The sequence below is a fragment of the Neovison vison genome, chromosome 6 (genome assembly GCF_020171115.1).
Source record: "Neovison vison isolate M4711 chromosome 6, ASM_NN_V1, whole genome shotgun sequence".
Classification (NCBI taxonomy): domain Eukaryota; kingdom Metazoa; phylum Chordata; class Mammalia; order Carnivora; family Mustelidae; genus Neogale; species Neogale vison.
The window spans coordinates 198819727-198843703 of NC_058096.1; the positions used below are offsets into that span (position 1 = coordinate 198819727).

Here is a 23977-nt window from a genome sequence, read left to right on the forward strand (position 1 = left end):
TGTAATACTGCAGGTGTGCAATATAGGGATTCAACAATTCTATACATCATTCAGTGCTCATCATAAGTGTACTCTTTAATCCCCGTCACCTACTTAACCCATCTCTCCACCAGTTAGCACCAGTTTGCAATCCCAACAATGCACAAGTGTTCCTTGTCCTCCACATCCTCACCAACACTTGAGTTTTTTTATTTTAGCCATTGTGACAGTTGTGAGGAATATCAATAGTTTTGATTTGCATTTTCCTGATAAATGATGTTGAGCGTCTTTTCATGTGTCTGTTGGCCACCTGTATGTCTTCTTTTGAGAAATGTCTGTTCATGTCTTCTGCCCATTGTTTAATTGGATTGTTTCCTCGGTGTTAAGTTGTATCAGTTCTTTATCCATTTTGATACTAACCCTTTATTAAATGTGTCATTCTCAAATATCTTCTCCCATTCAGTAGGCCGCCTTTTAGCTTTTGATAATTGTTCCCTTTTTAGGGAACAAAATAAAAAGAGGCTGTACCTCTTTTTATTTTGATGTAGTCCCAATAGTTTATTTTTTTGCTTTTGTTTCCCTTGCCTCAGGATACTTACCTAGAAAAATGTTGCTATAGTTGATGTCAGAGACTACTACGTGTGCTCTTTTAGGATTTGTATAGTTTCAGATCTCACGTTTAGGTTCTTAATCCATTTTATTTTTGCATATGGTGTGACAAAGTGGTTCAGTTTTCTCAGCACCACTTGCAGAAAGAGACTATCTCTTCCCCATTGTATATTCTTGCCCCTTTTGCCGAAGATTAATTGACCATTTAATTGTGGGTTTATTTCTGGGTTTTCTATTCTGTTCCCTTGAGCGAAGTGTCTATTTTTATGCCAGTACTATACCATTTTGATTACTACAGCTTTGTAATGTAACATGAAGCCTGAAATTGTGATACCTCCAATTTTTTTTCATTTTCAAGATTGCTTTGGCTATTTAGGGTCTTTTGTGGTTCCATACAAATTTTAGGATTGATTGTTCTAGTTCCATGAAAAATGCCCTATTTTGATAGGGATTGCATTAAATCTGTAGACTGCTTTGGGGGAATATAGACATTTTAACAATATTTGTTTTTCCAGTCCATGAGCATGGATGTCTTTCCATTTGTTTGTATCATCTTCAATTTCTTTCATCAATGTTTCATAGTTTTCAGAGTACAGGTCTTTCACCTCTTTGGTTAAGTTCATTCCTAGATATTTTGTTATTTTTGGTGCAAATGTAAGTGGAAGTGTTTTTTTAAAGTTTTTATTTAAATTCCAGGGGTTAACATAGTGTAATATTAGTTCCAGCTGTACAATATAGTGATTCAGCCCTTCCATACATCACCTGGTACTCATCACAAGTGCCCCTCTTTCACCCCATCACTCATTTAACCCATCTCCCCAGCAACCTCCCCTCTGGTATCCACCAGTTTAGTCTCTATAGTTAGAGTCTGTTTCTTGATTTGTCTATCTTTGTTTTAATGTCACTTTCTCTTGCTTCATTATTAGTGTTTAGGACTGCAACAGAGTTCTGTACATTGATTTTATATCCTGCAACTTTACTGGCTCAGTTATCAGTTCTAGTAGCTTTTTTGGTGGAGCCTTTAGAGATTTCTATATACAGTATCATGTCATCTGCAATGTAGTGAAAAGTTCTACTACTTCTTTACCAATTTGGATGCCTTTTCTTTTTGTTGTTTAACCACTGTGGCTAGGACTTCCAATACTGTGTCGAATAAAAGCGGGGAGAGAGGACATCTTTGTCTTGTTCCTGACCTTAGGGGGACAGCTTTTGGTTTTTCCCCATTGAGCATGATGCTCACTATGGCATTTTTGTGTATATGGCCTTTGTTATGTTGAGGTGTGTTCCCTCTAGACCTACTTTGTTGAGGGTTTTTATCATGAATAGCTGTACTTTGTCAACATCGGCATCTATTAAGATGAAATGGTTTTTATCCTGTTATTAATGTGACATATCATCTTGATAGATTTGTGAATATCAAACCATCCCTGCATCCTGGGAATAAATCTCAGACTGTGGTGAATGATTTTTTAAATGTATTGTTGGACTCTGTTTGCTACTGTTTTATTGATTTCTGCATCTATGTTCATCAGCAATAATGGCCTGTAGTTCACTTTTTTTTTTTTTTTTTTTTGGTGGTGTCTTTATCTGATCTTGGTATCAGGGGGGATACTGGCCTCATAGAATGAATTTGGAAGTTTTTACCATCTCTTCTATTTTTTGGACTTTCTTGAAAAGAGTACGTATCGATTCTGTAAAGGTTTGGTAGAATTATCTCTGAAGCCATCTGGTCCTGCACTTTTGTTTATTGGGAGTTTATTGCTGATTTATTTTCTTTACTTGTAATTGGTCTGTTCAAATTTTCTATTTCTTCCTGTTTCAGTTTTGGTAGATTATGCTTCTAAGAATTTATCTCTTCTAGGTTATCCAATTTGTCAGCGTCTAATTTTTCACAATATTCTCTTACAATTATATTTCTGTGGTATTATTCCTCTTTATTTTGGATCTTTTTTAATGAGTCTGGCTAGATGTTTATCAATTTTGTTGATTTTTTTCAATGAACCAGCTCCTGGTTTCACTGTGATCTGTTCTATTTTTTGGATTCTAAATCACTTATTTCTGCTCTAATCTTTATTATTTCCTTCCTTCTGCTGGTTTGGGATTTTAATTGTTCTTTACCTACTTCTTGAGATGTAAGCTTGGTTTTTTTGAGATTTTTCTTGCTTCTTGATGCAGGCCTATGTTGTTATAAACTTTCCTCTTAGAACCATGATACCAGTTGCAGAATGTTGGTTAAATTTTTATTTCTGTATGTTCTATGCCACAGGGAAGTACAGGTTTCTATATGTGGAAGGAAACTGAGGATTCATCTATTCAGCCACACCAGTGTAACAATTAGATGGCACAGCAGTAAGAATACAGTGGTAGATAGGATGATGTAGGTCCATTTTCACCATAGCCCCAGTCACCATAGCCTTGTTGTTTATATGTTTAGTGTTAGTATACATTTTTAGCATAATATAGTACATCTTAAGGAAACTGAAGTTACAGGATTTCTTTCTGATGTGGGGATTCATAGCTATACAGACTAATTCAGTAAGCACAGACTTAAAATTACTTTTAATACAATTTTCACATTAAAAACTTGCAAAATTTGCTGGCATGAATAATTTTTATTTTTCTAACCAAATTGTGGTGTCCGTTTATAAGTGAGTAGTGGATTATAGATATGTCAATATACAAAATATTTAGGATATACATGCACTTAGATAAATTACATAATTCTATAGTTTCATTCAAACTATATGGACCTTCTAAAAGTGTATATATTTTATAAAAACAAATTAGAACAGAAACTCCCAGTAGATGAAAAGAACTTGGTGTTATAGGAAAATATAAAGAGCACATGGGACAAATATGTATTAGTATTAAAATTATAGGCCAAGCCCACTTAAGCTCGTGTACACAATAACCTGCCCCTTTAAATTATATGTATTTCTTTAAATAGGGCCAACCATAGCAAGTATATATTGTCTGTAACATGTCTAGGGTAATTATCAAGAAGTTGATTTTTCTAAAAGAAAAAAAAAAGTCACTAGTGATGAATTTGTATTATTTCCCAGTTTTTAGCTGTTATGGAATTGCAGTGGGGCTAGATGTGTAATTATTAAGTGTCATAACATATCAAGAAAAAGTCCATTTGTTTCACAAGCATTTGGAATTGGAGAAATAAAATTAAAAGTATATATCAAATACTTCATACAAAAAAGACTATACAAAAATCATGGACTTTATTATACATTAAAAATCTCCTAAAAGCATATATCCTCAAGCCTTGTCAGAGAATACCTACTTTGACAAAATGAAAAAAATAAGCTCTCCACCCCACATGTATACCACCATTACATAAAGTTGAGTTCTCCAATTCTAAAGGGAAATGTAGCATGATTTTTAATTGTATATATGCATGATTAATAGTATCAGTGAGATAAGAACCAATTCACTTAACATTACAAAATCACCAAATATACAAAGCAGTTTTGCACATTAGTTATAACTTAATCCCAGTTCTCATATTAGCTGAATTACATGAGTATAGCCACAAGAGACTAGTTAAAAAGTGTAGTATAGTTCCAGTTTCAAATCTTTGTGTTATTAATGCAGAAGAACAAAATTCATGGAAGAAGAGTAAGCCAAAGTTGCTTAAAATAAAATGAAAGACTTGCTTGCTACAATCAGTGTGTATGAATATTTAAAGTACAATTTGAATGCTAGGAGGTTGTTGCCAAAACCAATGTTAATATTTTCATTTTATTAATTCAGGTAGCAGAAGGTTTTGCAATACACGGGCTCTTAGGGTCTGTCAGCATTTATAAGATTCAAATCTTTGTAGTTACTACACATAACTCAATTTAACTCAGATGCCTTTACCACACAAGACTGTATGCTATGTAGAATGTTATGCATACCCTACTACCCTTTAACCAAGCATTACAGTAACAATTTTATCATGCCTAGAGCCTGAGAATTCTTTGGAAATTAAACTAATCATTGTAGAAATGACAAAAACTAGACTGGCTTTGGGGACTCTGTTCAGTCCCTTGTTGGGAAGTTTTAAAAATTTTAAAGGGAGTAGCAGTAATTTATTTCCTCTCTATTCATTACCATTGTTCCAAAAGTAGTTTTCCTATAGGTAGCAGAATGCAGAGTTGAATTAGGTAGACTTTCTTTTCTTTTAAAGAATCAATTTTGTTAATTTCTAAAACCATCAAGTGTAAGTTTGAATCTGAGAAGGCGATCCCAAATTCTAATTCAATTACCACCAAAGCATCCAAGAGCCACAAGAGATATCAAAGGGTAACAAACCAAGATCAGCTTTAACATTATGCAGAAACCCATGGGCAGCCTTCTTCAAACAAAAAGGTGAGTTTTTTTAAGTTGATGCTTAAATATCTGCAGTATGGAATAGTTTGTATAGTTCTATAGCAATGGACCAAAAGTTGAAATATCTAAAATTGTTAATTCCACACACAACTTCTATTTGGTGTTGGAATGTTCTTTGGTCTGATCTGTGGAAATGGGTGTGTTATTGTAGAAATTCTTATCAAACAGGACTTAAAAGGAACTACAGGTCTGTCCATCCAGCATCCCTAAGTCTGCCAGCGTCTTTAACTCTAGCCTTCATTCTGACCCCTCTTACTAACAACGGGCAGCACATGGCTCCCAGGCACAGCACCGGCCTAGGAAAACTGCCACCTAAAGCTGTCCGCCTTCATTACAGGATGACAAGTTTCATCTGAACTAAGTGAGGTGACAACTTCATAGCATAAACAAAAGACTTTATGAAACAGAGAGCTTATTAATTCTCAAAAAGTTTTTAAAAGCAGGACATACCATGACTAATCAAGCGACCACAGAAATTTCAACTTCTACCAAAGGAATGACACACCAGCTCTTGTGAAAGCATTCCCTCTAGAAAGCACAAAATCAACTTTCTTCAAAAAGTATTCCATAAATTTCTACTTTGTTACTGTATGCATTGGTAACATAAGGCTTCAAAATAACAAGTATCAAATAATCATTATTCCTGTTTGGCACATGGATACAAAGAATATCATTATCCTAATTTTCCCCTTCCACAGAAAACTGTATGTACAGTGTCAAACAGCCACACTGTATTGTGAGAGCTAAAATAGACACTGTCTCTAATTCAGACCTAAGAAAAGACTGTATCAAAGAACAAAGGGCTTTCCCTTGTATAATTAGTCTTAAAGTGGCTAATCTCTGAAAATTTTAGATGTATGACTATGTATGTTATTCAGTATATTTGCTTCTATATAGTTTTACATGTGAAACACAATTCTATCAGCAATGTTAAAAAAAATCAAGTTTTGTCATGGCAGTAGGGAAATGATCCTTCCTTGGTCACTCTTAAACCAAACATTCAATTTCCTTTCAATCTTTCATGGAATTAGACCTTTTACTCATTTGAGAGTACAAGTATTTACAATAATTAGTGCAAATTATTCTATTCTCATATATTAGTTATTTGCCTTTGTGGATATAAAGTGGTGATCAGTATTTTATCAAAACATGGAATTATGAAAATACTGTGCATATCAGTCTGAAATTTAAAAGATTACATTTTCTAAACTAAACTCTGGGCATTTTTACTTTAAGCAGGAAACAACTGTTATAGAATTTCTTTTGAAATGTCACTTGATTTTCAATAAAAATTATTTCACACAATGCAGAAAATACGACGTGTTATCCTGTAACAGTATCTTTACATGTTAAGTCCTAATCTAAAATGTACTTGAACAAAAAAAAAATCCCTTTTAATAAATTCCAAAATCTTATTTTAACCATTACTGCTCTGCAGCAATAATTCAAGTCCCAACCTGAGAACTAAGAAGGTGACAATTAAATGCCACGGGCTGTATCAATCTTGAACTGAAGACACTTAAGCTTCTTTCCCACTGGCATCAGCTATAATACATCAGAAATGTGAGCAATCCAAGAAAGTGCCCTGAAATCACAGTACCACCTGCCACAATTTGAAACCTTAAGTCTAAAATCTTTTTTCTAATTATTTTATATAAAAGTTCTATTGCACATTTAATAATTAAAATATCTGCAAACTTGTAGAATGCTCTGTATAAAGGGTTTTGAACTGATTCAGTCAAAAGCTTCCTCACTGCCAGCAAAAATGTTCCTAATGAGAAGAGGGAGCACATCCATGAATACCTGAAGCTGAAGAATGAAAGGTTTCTTATGGTCAGAGCCAATTACAATGCAAGACAAGAAGTTCACAATTTGAAGGAAAAAAGGCTTGAGCAAGTGTAATTCCTCAGCAATCTACTTCAAGGAGAGGAACAGGTTTCTCCTTGACGCATGGAATTTGATGTTACTGCATAGTATATTTTTAAGGAAAAGAAAAATCAATGCAAACCTAAGTGACCAAGGTCAATCTTATTTTAAAAAATGAAGTTAAAACAAATAATATAGTCTCCTTGATATTTCAACATAGTTGTTACCTTGTGCCATTTCACCACAGAAACTCAATAAATTCCAAGGGGGGAAATACCAACCAAAAACCAAGGGTAAGTTCATGCTTCTGACTCTCTTTTCTTTCCTTCTTCTCCCAAATCACTCTCTTCTGACTGGCTACTGCTAAGGACAACAAACTGCCCCTCACTACTGGCTTGGTTTGGTCTACTGGAAGCAGCTATCAACCGACTTTGTTCTTCTAAGTCCTAGTAGAAAAGACAGAAAAGAAACTAAGTTTATTGTTTGCAATCAAATGCAAAACTGTGCATTTAAAATACATACTTGAGAGCCACTCCGATCCTTCTGTCAAACACTTACGCGCAATTCTGGCAACTTACTGAAAACAAAGACTATACACAACCAGTATGACACCAAAGTGGGTTTTGGCACCATTTTAGAAATCCTATAAAGGCCAACACTGCCCTCTTCTCCGTTTTTATGGCTAAAAACAATATTCAAACCATTGTTCTCTCTCACAATCTACCACATAAAAGGCCCGTAATGGATGACTCCACATCCCCACCCTCCCCCTGTCCTACTTACTTTGCTAAATCAGTTTTTGCCCTCCCGTCAGCCTAACCTAGCAAGGAAGCTTCAACTTCAGTGTCATCATCACATCCTTCTCCTTTGTCCTAAGTCCAATTCATTCCCAAATCCTGCTGATGTGTACTCATTAAGTATCCCACGAATGTCTCTTTTCCAGGGCTACTGCCAATGCCACAGCCCATAACTGGGTCTTACCATCTCATGCATCACCATCTAATGCATTCTCCAGATTTTACTCTGAAACTTGCCTAACTTAAAATTATCCTATTGGATGGACAATGATTTGACACTCCTGGTAGCATTAAGTATTTATATAAATATATATAAATTCCTGGAGACCAATAAAGATGTCAGCAATGGCAGTTAAGTCTACACACACACACACACACAGCCTCTCAAAAGACCCGCTTTTTAGAAACAACCTTCACTGGAATATGGAAATATAAAAGCTCTGGTATGTTTGCTAAATGGCAAGTCAACTACATGTCAGGAACTATAAACATCCTCTCAGAAGACAGATGTCTTCCTTTTCTGCTGTGCTATGAACCATCTGGTTATAAAGTGGCTGAGGAAGCAGAAACAGACTTTCACTTGGAATTTCAAATCTGAAAATCACAGTTCTCAATTAAGGAAATTTCATAAACATTACACCAGAGAAGATCTAGATACTAGGACTACATACCTTTTCAATTTGTTTTTGTTTACTGAGTTCTTTCTGTTGCTTCTCTTTTACCCTCTCTATTTCTTTTTGTTTTTCTGATGCCCGACGATCCTGAAACATAGATGAATACAACTAATGAATTAAATAATTTTATTTTAGACTTTTCAATATTGCCTTTGTAACCTTTTCATAATTTTTATACTTATATGGAAGCACACTAAAAACTTACATTCTATCTTATCCTAATTCCAAATGCTGTGTCAGCAACAGTATCTACTGATAACCTTGCACAGCAAAATCATTTTTTATTTCCTTGCTAATATGAAAGACCTTCTATTATGTTAGGTAATATTCTTAGAGGGGCACTTGGGTGGCTCAGTTGGTTAAGCATCCAACTGCTGATTTCAGTTCTGGTCATGATCTTAGGGAGGTGAGTTCGAGCCCTGCATAGGACTCTGCGTGAGATACATCTCTCTGCCTGTCCCTCTGACCCTCTCTCTGCCTCTGCACTCTACATAAATAAATCTTAAAAAATAGAACATTCTTGGATAATTTCGGATTCTTACCAGTTCTGCATGCAAAGCTATCTGTTTTGCCAGACCAACAGAATCACAAATCTGAAAGGGGAAAAAGTAGGAAAAGCTCAGGCAGTTCTCACATTGAAGTAATAATTTCCCAGTATCCAAATAGCTGAGGTAACTAGATTTATAACTCATTATAATATACTGCTTCAAACAAAAGCTGCTTTAAGAATGTTCTAGCCCCAGGGCATCTGGCTCATTTGGTTAAGTGCCCGACTCTTGATTTCAGCTCAGGTCATGATCTCAGGTCGTGAGATTGAGCCCCATGTTGGACTCTTCGATCAGCGCAGAGTATGCTTGAGATTCTCACCCTCTCCCTTTGTCTCTCCCCTGCACTCCTGCTCTCTCTCTCTCAAAAAAAAAAAAAGTTCCAATCCCCACATGAAGCATCTGTGAGTTTTCTTCAGAGTCTCTGAGTTGCTGGTGCTGGGTCTCACCTCTGTCACATACCTCACCTTCAAATGGTAAGGTCTGCAAAGAATGAAGCAAGGAGATGCTGATACTGCTCTAAACTGAAAACAGCTGAAAAAGGCTGATTATGGAAATATAATACATTCCCAGAGTAAGTTAATATATTGCATTCCCAGAGCATCAGCTACCAATGCATATAGTCAGAAGGCCCAAGCTACCTACCAGCTATCTTTAGAGCCAATGGGCTTTGGTCAAACAACTTTGTTGGATTAAGCCAAATTTGTTTTCTTCCACAAATCTTACTAAGAACTTCGACTATGATAGATATTTCATAACAGAAACACAATTTGAAAAATCAGGTACCTTTTCCCCCTCGTTGTTCGATTCAAATATATAGCAGACTGATGACAGATTACTTTCACTTCTCCCACCTGATGTCCGAAGAACAAATCCAAAAAGCCTCTTATTTTCCTGGTGCGTAGCATACAAAACTACACTGGGTAATGGAAACTGCCACAGAAAATATCAGAAGCAAACATGAGATTTTTCAAACACAAGCACTCTTCTGTATGACAAATTCAAATACTAAGTTATAAAAATATTATAAACAGAACATTAAAGCCAATTTTCTTAACAGAATGGCAATCCAAGAACAAAAATGTCCTATTTGGTTTGGATTACCAGGTAGAACAAGACATTGTTGAATATCAAATTTATTAGTCATTTACACATATTACAAAATCATATTCAATAACAAAAATGGTCCATATTATTAAATGATTAAGAGCATGTACTTCCAGCTATTTCAACACAGGTAATTATAAACTCAATCATGTCCACCTTTTAATTCCTGTTAGTGTTTATCCCTTAACTAGGTAGCACATATCCTACACTAAAAAACTACATATCATACCAGACTGCACTGATTCTTTAAGTATATGGAATTATAAATTTGGGGTGGGGGGGAGATGGCCATTGGCTTAATTATAACTTGGCCAATCAATTAATACCACTATTCAATACATACGGTCAGAATTACTATAATGATATAGATGTGTATATGCACAAAGAGATTTCCAATAAAGCTTTAAAAATGTAGAACTCACTGTGAGCCTTGTAACTTGTGTCTGTGGATCAATTAACCTATAATTAAAAATTTGGAAAACAAATTTTAATTAGGCTGAAATTAAACATTTTTTCCAACAGTTTTTTAAGGGAGAGGTCATTACTTACTTTAAACAATCACAAGTGACTAATAAATGTGATTCTGTCATACGAAAGATGTTATGGATGGCCCGGGCAGCTAAGATTTGCCGCATTGTTTCATAAACAACATCTGGATTGTCATCTGATTTCACCTCCATAGAACCAAGGAATCGGACAATAAATAACTGATGAAGAATAGAATCTACAAAAGAACAAGGTACATTACATATCTTTAAATCCCACATTTCCTTTCCTTAAGAATAAAATACATTGTCACCTTTTAAATTTTCTAGTGAAAAATTCAACCTTGTAGAAGTATTTAAAAATTACTCCTAACTACAGTGTTCAAGTTATAGGAAAATTAAGGTCTCTAATTCAAATAGCAAAAGGTCAGGTTTCAACAATTGATGGTTGTGAGTAAAATAAAAATTCCTCATACTATTCTTAAAGCTTTTAAATCTGAAATTTAACAAAAATAAATACTGAGAAAAGAAAAAAAAAGTTAATGGTCCAGTACCAGAAGAAAACACCAGTTGCTAGGAAAAGCTTAAAGGATATCTTCTGCATTGAGAATTTGATTCTGAGGTCCAAAGTATGATATTTTATAATTTTAATGAAATCTTTAAGCCTGATTAAGTTTTGCTGCTTTGAGTACTATGAGCAAAAAGAAAACTGTGAAGTGGGACGCCTGGGTGGCTCAGTTGGTTAAGCAGCTGCCTTCGGCTCAGGTCATGATCCCAGTGTCCTGGGATCGAGTCCCACATTGGGCTCCTAGCTTGGCGGGAAGCCTGCTTCTCCCTCTGCCTCTGCCTCTGCCTGCTGCTCTGTCTGCCTGTGCTCACTCGCGTTGTCTCTCTCTCTCTCTCTCTCTCTCTGACAAGTAAATAAATAAAGTCCTAAAAAAAAACAACAAGAAAAAAAACCTGTGAAGTAAAGCTACCATTAAAATAGCATGTATCAGAACAAATATATACAACAAATTCTTCACACAGTTTGCTGCTGAGAATTTTTTAAATGTAAGAATACTGCACAACTGTTTTACCTTCAGTTTCAGATTTTGTACCTCCTCCAGATTCTCCAAATGGATTTGTGCGCCTGAAAAGTTTTTCAAAAATTATGAACCAATGGTCAGTTACCATGAGCCATACGGAAGAAATCTCAATCACTGAAACTGGGTTATAAACTAAGAGTCACAAAAACTTGTACATACATTTTTTAAAAAGCTCTAAAATGTCCCATCCTGTTAAGGAACTACTATCAATGACCACTTTACTCTGACAAAGGCTCCTGCCTTCACACTTACTAGGCAGAACTCAATGCTGCTGCATTCTAGAAGAGGTAGATGAGCTGACATGTAGACATACATACATATACGCCCACATACACCCCAATATCCTATAAACCATGTTGTGAAAGTCCTTGAATTTAAATAAAGAGGGACAGAACAGCTGATTTAGCTTCAATACGCCAGAGATTTCCTAGGATTGCAAAAACCTCTTTTTAGGTCCTCAAAGGACATACTATAAGTTAATTATGCTAATTTGAACACTGTCTAGTTTTAAACCTGCATTTCTCAAGGCATACATAACAATGCAAGAAGAAAAGCTAATTAGTGATAGAAGCTACCTCCCTCCTCAGTGTGAGTGGCTCTTGGCACACACACAATGAAGGAAAAAAACAATTCAAAATAGGTTCTGTAGGGGCGCCTGGGTGGCTCAGTGGGTTAAGCCTCTGCCTCTGGCTCAGGTCATGATCTCAGGGTCCTGGGGATCCAGCCCCGCATCGGGCTCTCTGCTCAGCGGGGAGCCTGCTTCCCCCTCTCTCTGTCTCTGCCTGCCTCTCTGCCCACCTATGATCTGTCAAATAAATAAATAAAATCTTTAAAAAAAAAAAAAAAGACGACATGAAATTGATCTCTATAATTGATGTCTGAACTTTTATATAAAATGCTAAATATATTTCTGTGATCAAATACAAATTATTTTTTTCTTGGTCACAGCCATGTATATCCAAATTAGTATCAATTTGTTAGGCGTCCAACCTACTTAAATAAATGATTTGCTGTGACATTTCCTTCATCCCAGAGCCAAAGAAAAATTCTAACAGCTTTCACATTTCTCATTATACAATGAGAAGATGTTTTATTAATAATTCACAGCATGATAATGTTTTAGTCCTCCTGGGGAGATTTCTTATTCTGACCCAAGATGATATTCTTCTTACAAACCTAGAGCACATGTACTACTCTGAATTTCTAAAATAGTGTCATGACCTAAAGATAGGACTGTCAACTTTCTTCTGTAATTTTAAGAGCAAATACCAGAATTCAAAATTAAATATTTTTAGAACTAAATTATCTCCACTATTTAGCTGAGGCAGAAAATAAAAACCTGCATGATTCTCTCCCGACTATCAAAATTAAGTATAGGAAGTACAACATAATTGATACGTATGTGTGAGAGAGGACTCTCAGCTGCAAAAATGGAATCATAAGCTTAACAGACCACAGAACAATATCCCTCTGACGCCATCGCCCACCTGCCTCCCTGACCAAAGGCTTTTGCTTGGCCAGGCTGATCTTCGCACACGGGAGAAATGATGTCAAACTGTATTGGGGTATCTGGAGCAACGAGAGAATCTAGAGAAAGGGCAGCCAGATTTGTGGACTCAGATCCTAAGGATCCCGAGCTGCTGGTTCGAGCTGTCGGTGGCCGAGATTGTCTAAAGACAGAAGAAAACCAGAAGATACTGCATTAAGTTTTCTCTTTTTGAAACTGAATACAAACTATCAGAAAAGAAAATATAATTTTATAAGGTAAAGAGAGGAGAAGAAATTTCAGTAACAGACTTTTCTTTCCAATGACTAAATTCAAAAACATAAATGATCTCAATCTATAGATAAAGCACTAGGGCCATCTGGAATTATTTATTTAGCACTCTAGCTGGTAAATTTACCAACCTGAAAATACACACTTTCTATATTTTGGGGAAACTATTTTATACTAATGTAAGTAGAACTGCTAAAATCAAAGTGTTTGCTAACACTTTCGAAAGCCCATATGGTTTCCAATAACCCAAAGTCTGTTAACTCACGCTGCCGGCCGCAGACTCTCGTGCCTCTGCTGGAAAGATGGGGAAGGAGTGACAGCTTCCAAAGCGGACTGATTTACTCGTGCTGCAATTTCCTATTTTGTTTTAAAAAGGACTAGAATTGGTAAAGCAAGGAAACCAAAAGTTTGAATACAGTTGTCAGAATGTTCTTGAGTTACATTTAAAATGCAAATTGGAGTTACTAAAGTAGTTCCACATTGTCTTAAGATACATAATTAACTTCATAACATTGTAACTTAAGCTTCCTCTTACAGACACAGATCTTTAAATATTTAACTACCAGATTTTTTGGATTAGGTTTGTATTGTTAGCACCTAATACAGCACCTACTATATGGGTACTCAATACATTTGTTAAATAATGAAATTCAGAAGGAGTAGGAACAGCCACAAAATATCAAAATATTAAAATATTTTATGACTATACTGCTGACATTTTCATGATCTTCCAGAATATATTTATGCTCAGAGAAATCTATGTATTTATTGATGAAGTTATCATGGATGTTTTCAGGCCAAAATCTGATAGAAAACTTTCTATAAGAGATATTTTTAAACTTACTGTTTTAATTCAAACACTGGCTACTTTGTAAAATAATATTTACATTAGAAAAAAAAATCCTAACACTTTTGCATTTCTTTGTCTTATAGTTAGCAAAAATATCAAAACAATGCCACAAATTGATCAGAATTTGTCTCATTAAGTACAGATAAAGTAATTCTGAATCATCTGGAAAATACTACTTAAAATTTAGAGTTCTGATAGTCTGTGGGAAAAGTAAGATAACCCTGAATTATTCAAATCCAAACACTGTATTCACCATGTGTTCCCTAGATATTAACAGGTTAATTTTTTGGTGCTTCCAAGTAATGTAACAGAAAGGAAAAGCTAACCTGGCAAGAGATCAAATTAGTGCAGGCAAAAGGCTTCCTTACAATTAGCAATTGGCACTGATTTTCTTAGATTACACTCATAAGATTGTAAAACTAATAGAAGTTACTAATATTTTGGAGGTCATAAAATAGTTTCTTTGGTTCAAAACTTTTCCTAGGCATCTAAATTCTAGGTGTCTTCGCTGGTACCTCAAAGCCATTAATGATAAATACAGAACTCTTTTAAATTGCTCTTCTGGGGCACCTGGGTGGCTCAGTGGGTTACAGCCTCTGCCTTTGGCTCGGGTCATGATCCCAGGGCTCTGGGATTGAGCCCCACATCAGGCTCTGCTCAGCAGGGAGCCTGCTTCCCCCTCTCTCTCTCTCTCTCTCTCTCTGCCTGCCTCTCTGCCTACTTGTGATCTCTGTCAAATTAAAAAAAAATAATAATAATAATAAATAAATAAATAAACAAATTGCTCTTCTGTTCACTTGAGCTCAAAACCTGAAAATCATCTTTAATTCTTCTCTTTCATCCTTTACATTGGTCAGTTACTAAGTGTCCAGCTGATTTCTTTTTACCTCTTTCTACAATGCATTATTTCTTCTCTCTTTTGATTACCACACCTCTTCAGACCCTCAGTTTGTGCCTGAACTAGGATAATGGTCTCCTAGATGTTTCCAGATGCTCCTGTCTAATCAACCAATTATACCAACAACAGTTTTAAGACTTAGAAGGATGGCGGCTTCCTACAAAAATCAGTCCTGCTCTGCCTCATCTGAAATCATCAGCCCTGCACAGCCCTGGCAGGCAGCCAGGTTTATTGCCCAGATGGGCCCACTGAGACTGGCAGAGGTTACTTAGCTCCTGCCCCAAACCAAGTCTTTTCCCAACCACGCTGTAGCATGGATGCACTTGATTCCTTCCAGAGTTTTCCACACCCCTGGGTTCTTCTATGTGTTTGGATTCTCCTACACAGCTAAGTTCATCTGGTTGGACAGACTTGCCACTCAAAGTGTAACTGGCAAAAACCTGGAGTTCAGGCCACCTCATCTTAGACATTCTCTGCATTTTAACAAGATCCCCATGTGATTTGTATGCACATTTCAGCTATTTTTCTTAATAAGAACCTTCAACTCCAATTATACTACAGGTTTCATAAACACATCATTTCTGCCTTTACGCTTTTGTTTTTCTTCTCATAGGAGAATGTATTATTCTCATAGGAGAATATATTTTACTCATGTTTTATTCTCAAAACATGGACAAATCTTAGCCAGCTTGGGATCCTACCATCTCCACAGTTTCCTCTAAAGCTAAAGTCCACACTGATCTTAACATTCTCAAATCTTAAGCTTTTAGTCATTACCATACACTTTCAACCACATAGTTTTATACACAGTGTTACTTAAAGTTTTAGTTTTATATTTCCATACACACAGGCTCCTGCAGGGCAAAGCCATGGCTTCCTTTTCTTTTGTATTCTTCTCCATGGTGCTCAACCCAAAGCCAAACACAGGACTGATGCCCAGTAAAAATTTGTCAGCTGACCGATTTCAGTTACTTCTGAAATACTTTATCTTTCTAGGAAGACCAAATGCTCTTACAGGGATACATTAAAGCTACTCATTCAATGGCAAATTAAAAGACTTCAGAACTTGAGGATTATAAAATAAATAATAATCATTCATTTTTGCCAGGTCTGGATACCATAAAATAAAAATATTACCTCTGGGTTTTCACTTAAATATATTTGCTTGGATATGTTATTTATAGTACAGATCCACTGCAAGAGAAAAAAATAGAAAAATATGATTAATGTTTTTTTCTATAGTTCTTCTAAAAGAATCTTCAATATTTCTCTTAACAAAAGTTCCATTAGAACTAGCATATAATTGGGGCACATGGGTGGCTCATTCGGTTAAACATCTGCCTTCAGCTCAGGTCATGATCTCAGGGTCCTGGGATCAAGTCACAAGTCAGGCTCCCTGCTCAGTGGGGAGTCCACGTCTCCTTCTCCCTCTGCCCCTCCCCTCCACTAGTGCTGTCTAATAAACGAAATCCTTTTTTTTTTTTTTAAATTTTATTTATTTGAGAGGGAGAGGAAGAGGGAATGAGAGGAGAGAGGTCAGGGACAGAAGCAGACTCCCTGGGGCGCCTGGGTGGCTCAATGGGTTAGAGCCTCTGCGTTTGGCTCAGGTCATGATCCCAGGGTCCTGGGATCAAGCCCTGTGTCGGGCTCTCTGCTCAGCAGGGAGCCTGCTTCCCCCTCTCTCTCTGCCTACTTGTGATCTTTGTCTGTCAAATAAATAAATAAAACCTCAAGCTCTCTGCTCAGCGGCGAGACTGCTTCCTCCTCTCTCTTTGCCTGCCTCTCTGCCTGCTTGTGATCTCTCTCTCTGTCAAATAAATAAATAAAATTTAAAAAAAAAAAAAAAAAGCAGACTCCCTGCTGAGCAGGGAGCCCAATGTGGGACTCGATCCCGGGACTCCAGGATCATGACCCGAACCAAAGGCAGTCGCTTAACCAACTGAGCCACCTAGGCCCCCAATAAATAAAATCTTAAAAAAAAAAAAAAAAAAGGTGGGGGGGCCAAATTAACTTTATACAAGCAAATAAAAATAAACCAATAATGTTAAGTTACAATTTAATAGTCTATATTTGTCTTTTATATCATCCCCTCTTACTCCCTACCAAATAAGATAGTCCGAACTCAGATATCATGATTAACACCAATAAAAAAAGTTAAGAGCTAAATATATTCCTAGTGAATGCACTTTACATACTTCTCTTCTTTCAGATTTATAACTAACATAGAAAATGCTCTCTTCCACATTTTCTGTTTCACACTCAAGGACTCCAGTCCACAATGAGCTTCATTAAACTAATAATCTGGTAAACCTGACAGAAAGCGGACATTTGTCTGTGTTCCTCACAAACCAAAAGCAAGTTTTAAAACCTACTCCTTTGCACAAGAGGCAAATAAAAATAGATCTCTATATAATTTCTAACCTTTCTTTTACCAACACAGTTATAATACCAGATAAAGTGGCTCAAAATCAACTACAGTATATTTTCATTGAAGAATATTTCTCAGGACAAAGGTTTTGAAGCGTCAGTTCTTGGTGGTAACTTACCTTCCATATTTGGTGTACTAGAAGTAAAAATGGAGCCAAAAATAAAAGACTCGTGAGGAAGAACAGACACTCCCAAATTTTTGTTTTTCTGTCTTTCATTTCTCCAAGGTTTTAAGCTTTACTTGCTTCCTGCCATGCTATATCAGCTGCCACTATGTTCTTAATGCAGCAAATACTGTCTCAGAAAGTTGATGAGAGAAGCGAATAAATTAAACTGTCACCTCATGATACTAACAGCTTGCCAGATAGCAACAGTCACAAGGTCATTTCTGAAGTTGAGCCTTTAAAAAGACAAGACACCAATGATCTCTAAGGTCTCCTTTAATAGGTCTACCTATAAAAGTCTCTGAAACTTGATGTTTCTTGAGGACAACAGTTTTTTTTTTTTTTAAGATTTTTTATTTATTTGACAGAGAGATCACAAGCAGGCAGAGAGGCAGACAGAGAGAGAGGGGGGAAGCAGGCTCCCTGCTGAGCAGAGAGCCCGATGTGAGGCTCGATCCCAGGACCCTGGGATCATGACCTGAGCCGAAGGCAGCGGCTTAACCCACTGAGCCACCCAGGCACCCCGAGGACAACAGATTTTTATGAAAAAAAAATTTTAATTAACTAGGATTTTCTACATTTCTATCTTAATATTTAGTTACTGAAATATCTTAAATTGTTGCTGAAGAAAATAACTTTAGAAAAAATTTTACCTCCTCATGGTCTTTTTTACTTTCTGCTTGCAAAATTGAAGATCTGAAAAATAAAAAAGAAAGAAGTTTGACCCTCAATTTAAAAAAAGATCTGAGAAAATTTTTTATCTTTAAAAGTGCATGTAAAACCAACTGGTATCAAAACAAAAAACCCAAAACACACAACCAATCAAAAAGGAGACCACCTGGGGCTGTACTCAGATTTTTACAACTCTTGCTTTGGCTGGCTATCCATGCCAAGATATACCAAAAAAGAAACAGGTGCTGGTTTTCAGAAGACAGCCTATAACAAAGGTACACTGCAAATAAGACAATGCATTTCAACTTTCTGATGTTTATCATATATATTTCAAATGTAAATCAGTGATCCTAACAGAAAACACTAATTGTACTCATTATTTCTCCAAAAATATAGTCAAATAAAAAATTTTAATGTATCACTAACTTCAGGATACTTAGCTTTTCTATAGATGTTATTTTAAGAGTTAAGAGAAAAATTACTAATTTTGAATCACACCAGGAATGTGAAATGGGAAATCATGTTAAGCATTATTAGCAATAAAACTGAGAAAAATGTAAATTCCTGTACTAACATATTAACAATTGGGTAAACACAGGGACTCCCAACATCCAGCATGATAAATGACACAGTCACTGACATTTATTACATATTTAAAGAAGGAATATGAAATTAAACAACTGATAAAAGACAGTGAACCATAACATCTTAACATGCTGCTTCAGAACAGTAAGAAAGATCAAAAACAGTATTTTAAGCAGGAAAAAACTGCAGATAACTTAAACATCTATCATTAGGAAAAAATTTAGATTATGGTATATATCCTTAGATGGATTACAACGTAGTCATTGTGAAATGTTTTTAATAAGTAGCTATAGATCCAAAGTATATATACAGTATTTCCTCAAATATTTTTTTAAAATGGCATAAGGCAACAGACCAAAAAGTTAATTGTTGCTTCTAGTTAGTGAGATTATTCTTTTCAATATTCAATAGTCCTTTTTTATATTTTTCTCTATTTTCCAAAAATTTGTTGTAAAGGCTACTCTCTGGATTCTCAATTAATACAAAGGTAACAGAAGTCTTAAAAATTGCATATACACATTAATGGACTAAATCATTAATTTAACCAGAAACATTTAACATTTAAAAATGAGTGTTTGCACTTACTACATGTCAGGCACAATACATATGTTAGACTTCTGTATAATAATTTACAAAGTAGGGATTATGACTCACACACCCCCATTTCACATGTAAAAAAACAGAGGTTATGTAACTTATCTAAGACCACACAGTAAGTAGCAGATCATGAATTTGAACTTTCTGACCCCAGGGTTAGGGTTCTTTCCGCTAACTGTGTTGCCTTCCCCCAAATGGAGCAAAATTTTCAGTGAACAGTATCCTAACATGAAACCACAGGTTTTTACCATTTGCCCTTGTTTTAACAACCTCAAAATACTAAGACTTCATTTAACCAAGTCAGAAAGGAAAATTCATCTCATTTCTACATAATTAAAAAAGAAAATTATCTTAATACATAATAAGCCTAGAGTGGCTATAAGATGTCTAAATGAGAAGGAATTATTATGCATTTCAGTAATTTAAAATACGACAGACTGTATTAACACCAGGAAAAAATACTAACTTTTTTCCATCAAAGGAAGTGATCTGAAAACAGTACCGCCTGTCTTCACAGTCCACAGCCATTACTGAGCAGTTGTCAATGTCCATGGCCAGGCCACCGGCCACATCCCCACGCGCCTGACTCATTAAGTTTCCACCCTGCGTGAAGTAAAACTGTCTGTCCCAGGTAGATGACACCAAGCCTGTTTTACTAAATGAAGAAAGTACATTCACTCTTTAATAAGAACACACCCGAAATCTCATCTTAAGCCAGACAAACAATAAAGCACATCACAAAGAACCAGCTTGCAAAAAGGCACAAAGGTACTTAGAAAATGTTTTTCAATCTCTAAAATAAATTCACGTACGCTGAGCCACTTTTGTGTGTATTTAAAAAAAAAAAAAAAAAAAAAAGCTGGAAGGTATCAAACTGCAACTGTTACAATGATGCTCCATAAATTACAGTTCAACTTTCAAGAGAAGAAATTCAAACGAAAAGAATTCATTTTACTTCTAAGGTGAACTTGCTTTATCCTACCTTTAGATAAAACTTTTAGAAGTTGGGGCACCTGCATGGCTCAGTCGTTGAGCTCTGCCTTCAGTTCAGATCATGATCTCAGGGTCCTGGGATGGAGCCCCACGCCAGGCTCTCTGCTTAGCAGGGAGTCTGCTTCTCCCTCTCCCACGCCCCCTGCTTGTGTTCCCTCTCTCTCTGTCAAATAAATAAATAAAATCTTCAAAAAATATTTATTTTTCTAAACTTTCAGAAGTTGACCTGATGGTATAATTACATTTTAAAGTATAATAAAAATGATTTTTTATAATAAAAATGATTTTTTAAAAAAGATTTTATTTATTTGACAGAGAGACACAGCGAGAGAGAACACAAGCAGGGGGAACAGGAGTGGGAGAGGGAGAAGCAGACTTCCCACTGAGCACAGAGCCCCATGTGGGGCTCGATCCCAGGACTCTGGGATCATGACCCAAGCAAATGGCAGATGCCTAACGACTGAGCCACCCAGGCACCTCATAAAAATGATATTTAATAGCATTCATGAAATGCTAGATTTATTTAAACTCAAATTCATCTCACTTTAAAAATAATTCTGTATTATTCAATAAATATCTAAACAGAATTATACTTCTGAAAATTATTCATGTATTCCACCTCTCAAAAAGTTGACAAAAAACATGAATACCGCTAACTAAAAAGATTCAACCTTCAGTAAAAGAAAATAATTTAGCAGACGATATCAACCATACATTATATTCACTTGATACTACCTTATATGATATACAACATACAAAAATAACTATAGTTTTCTTACTTCCTAGCATTAAGGTATCCAGCCTTCCGGGTTAAGTTTCGATTAACAGGAAATTTCATGGGATCTGGGTCAGGCACATATAAGGGGTCACTGGCTACTTCCAAATCTTCTATTGTCTGCTGCATGGTCTCAACATCATTGTCCATTTCCCTACGAACGCTAACAGAGAAAACATACTATTTACTACCAACCACAACAAAGAACTCCTTACCAATCATGTTTATCTATATATTTGCTTTGCATATCTTTTCTTAAAAAAAGCAACAATGGCACAGGTGGTTAAAATAATATGAACGCATGATGAAATAGCTTTACATTTTATTTGAAAGTAGTTATTATGGAAATAATACCAAATTAAAAACTGGATGAAGCCACACTGAATACCCAACTTTGGAATAATTTTCAAAGTGTCCTGCATATCCCAGACTGACCAAATCACTGATGAGAATTTTGAACCTGCTTAGAACTGCTTGCTTTCAGGGCGCCTGGGTGGCTCAGATGGTTAGGCATCTGCCTTTGGCTCAGGTCATAATCCCAGGGTCCTGGGATCGAGCCCGGCATCGGGCTCCCTGCTCATCAGGGAATCCACTTCTCCCTCTCTCTCCCCACTGTCCGCCCTGCTTCTGTTCTCTCACTCTCTCTATCAAATAAAATAAAAAATCTTAAAAAAAAAAAAAAAAAAACTGCTTGCCCTCTTTAAGTTTTCATGGCTTAGAAAGCAAGATTTATTTAGTAACTCCCATCTGTCCCCCACAGTTCAGGTAATTGTGAAGGGAATGAACTTACGGATAATTATTATTATGTGTCTGTTATACACAGACATAACCCAGGTTAGATAAAATATCATCAAACCTGACAGAGCTATGAAATTCAGAGCTCAGATTCTATGGAAAAGATGGTGAAAAATCAAGAAGTATCCATGAGCCATGTGAAACACAGTCTCATGGCAAGGAAAACAGCCCCTCGGGAAATTCAATGCTAAATATTTTTAGATTATGGCATTTAGTTGTCAACTTATTCTCATAACTTCATTTTCAATTTTAAGGAAGAAAGTACTTACTTCTGTACACTTGTTCCAATATTAGTCAAGAATTCTTCCAGCTGTTCATTGAGATTTTCAGAACCCATCTTAAAGAAACTTATCTGGGGCAAGAAGGTGTGTGAGTGGGAGGATGAACAACAGAAACATACACATACGAGAAACACAGTGAATCATATAAACAATCTCCAAGATACATGGTAAGGTAAAGAACAAAGGAGTATTCCCAATTGTGCACTAGTTTACAATGACTTCTACTGGGCTTAGAACCATTGAAGAAACCAGACTTCAATTTCACTGTACATCTTTGTAAGTAAGCAATTATAAAATTAGAAAATGTTAAAATATATATAAGTTATATAAACTCTTACGTTTATACAAAGATATATGTTATATTGAGGAATAATAAGCACTCATATTTGAAGGAATATTTGAATTTCTTTAAACTCTTAATTTTTAGGGGTATGCCATCACATATTACCCAAATTCACTTTTCTAGCCTCCTTCCTGATGCAAACCTCTTGGGACACTTTGGATCTCATCTATTATTTTTACCTCAGGAGGTATGCAAGGAACAGGAAACAAACTCAAACTTGCCCATTCTCTTTCAAATCTATTCCAAAGTCAGAGTGAATGGAAATTCCATCAGTAGGAGTAACTCCAGAATTCATTCAGCTTTCTGTTCCCTGTCCCCCACCTGTGATGGACAAGATCTAAATACTAGGTAAGTGTTTTTATTTATCCTAAAGTATGTGAAATCTTCATTTGCAAGGAAAACCATCCTAACTTTCTCAAAATAGCATTCTGATGACATTTTAAATTACTTTTGAAAACAGAGATCCAAATAGAATATTTTGACCTTAGTTTGTAATATGGTTACACTTCACATAAATATCAAACTTAACATAAAGTTTTTAGGACAGTTATAATCCAAAACACAGTACAGTCAGTATTTACCTGAGCTTGCATGTACCCAAGGAGAGGTTCTAACAGTGCTATTTTCTTTTTGTATTGAAGAGTATTTAATGCACAAAAATAATGCATCATGGTCTGGTGTTGTTTTTTTCTTGAAGTGTAGACATCTTCTGTTACTTCATACTTTACCTTTGAGTAAAAACATTAAAAATACTATTATTTCCTTAATTGTGTAATTATCTTTAGTAGCGGCTGTAGGGAAGAGTCCATCCAAGGAAAAATGTGTATCAACTACGCATCTTTATTTTCTGAGATAGTAGAAATCCTATAAAATACCAACCACTCCATCTTAAAATGCACATTTAAAGCCAAATTCGGCACATAACTAAGAATGATACAATAACTGAACTAAGTGTGGCAGAGTCTACCACACAGATCAAAGGCAGATAGGGGTTTGGTATTAGCTTAGTCATTAGGTTTTTGTGTTTGTTTGTTTGTTTTTTAGTCATTAGTTTTTGATCTTGGTCAGTTCACAGCATACTTCTCTTCTGGTTCTCTCCTGCTGTTCTTCCTCTCTTATACTTGTTTTCTTTCACCCACACTTAAAATACTTGTGCTCCTTTAAGTTCTTGTATTCAGACAATATTTATTGAGCACCTATTACATAATATGCATTAGGCTCTTCTCTCTTGTTGCTTTCCTTAGAATACCAAATCCAGTACTAAGAATATTCCAATACACCAATGAC

General features: G+C 35.7%; 1 protein-coding gene across 2 annotated transcripts in view; it reads right to left on the minus strand.

The window, feature by feature from the left end:
* Positions 1–23977, minus strand: part of APPL1 (adaptor protein, phosphotyrosine interacting with PH domain and leucine zipper 1) — a 72343-nt gene that overhangs the window by 30731 nt on the left and 17635 nt on the right. The window contains exons 8-22 of one of the 2 annotated variants that reach the window (XM_044253320.1): positions 23272–23418; positions 22336–22418; positions 21276–21434; positions 19970–20158; positions 18303–18345; positions 16196–16252; positions 13576–13667; positions 13021–13203; positions 11525–11577; positions 10510–10684; positions 10383–10419; positions 9640–9786; positions 8851–8901; positions 8306–8395; positions 3129–7283 (exon numbers count right to left, since the gene is read on the minus strand). In XM_044253320.1, the coding sequence (XP_044109255.1) occupies positions 7137–7283; positions 8306–8395; positions 8851–8901; positions 9640–9786; positions 10383–10419; positions 10510–10684; positions 11525–11577; positions 13021–13203; positions 13576–13667; positions 16196–16252; positions 18303–18345; positions 19970–20158; positions 21276–21434; positions 22336–22418; positions 23272–23418 (1653 nt within the window). In that variant the 3' untranslated portion in view covers positions 3129–7136. Of the gene's footprint in view, positions 1–3128; positions 7284–8305; positions 8396–8850; positions 8902–9639; positions 9787–10382; positions 10420–10509; positions 10685–11524; positions 11578–13020; positions 13204–13575; positions 13668–16195; positions 16253–18302; positions 18346–19969; positions 20159–21275; positions 21435–22335; positions 22419–23271; positions 23419–23977 lie in introns of those variants that run through there. The other variant, XM_044253321.1, reaches the window with a different exon arrangement.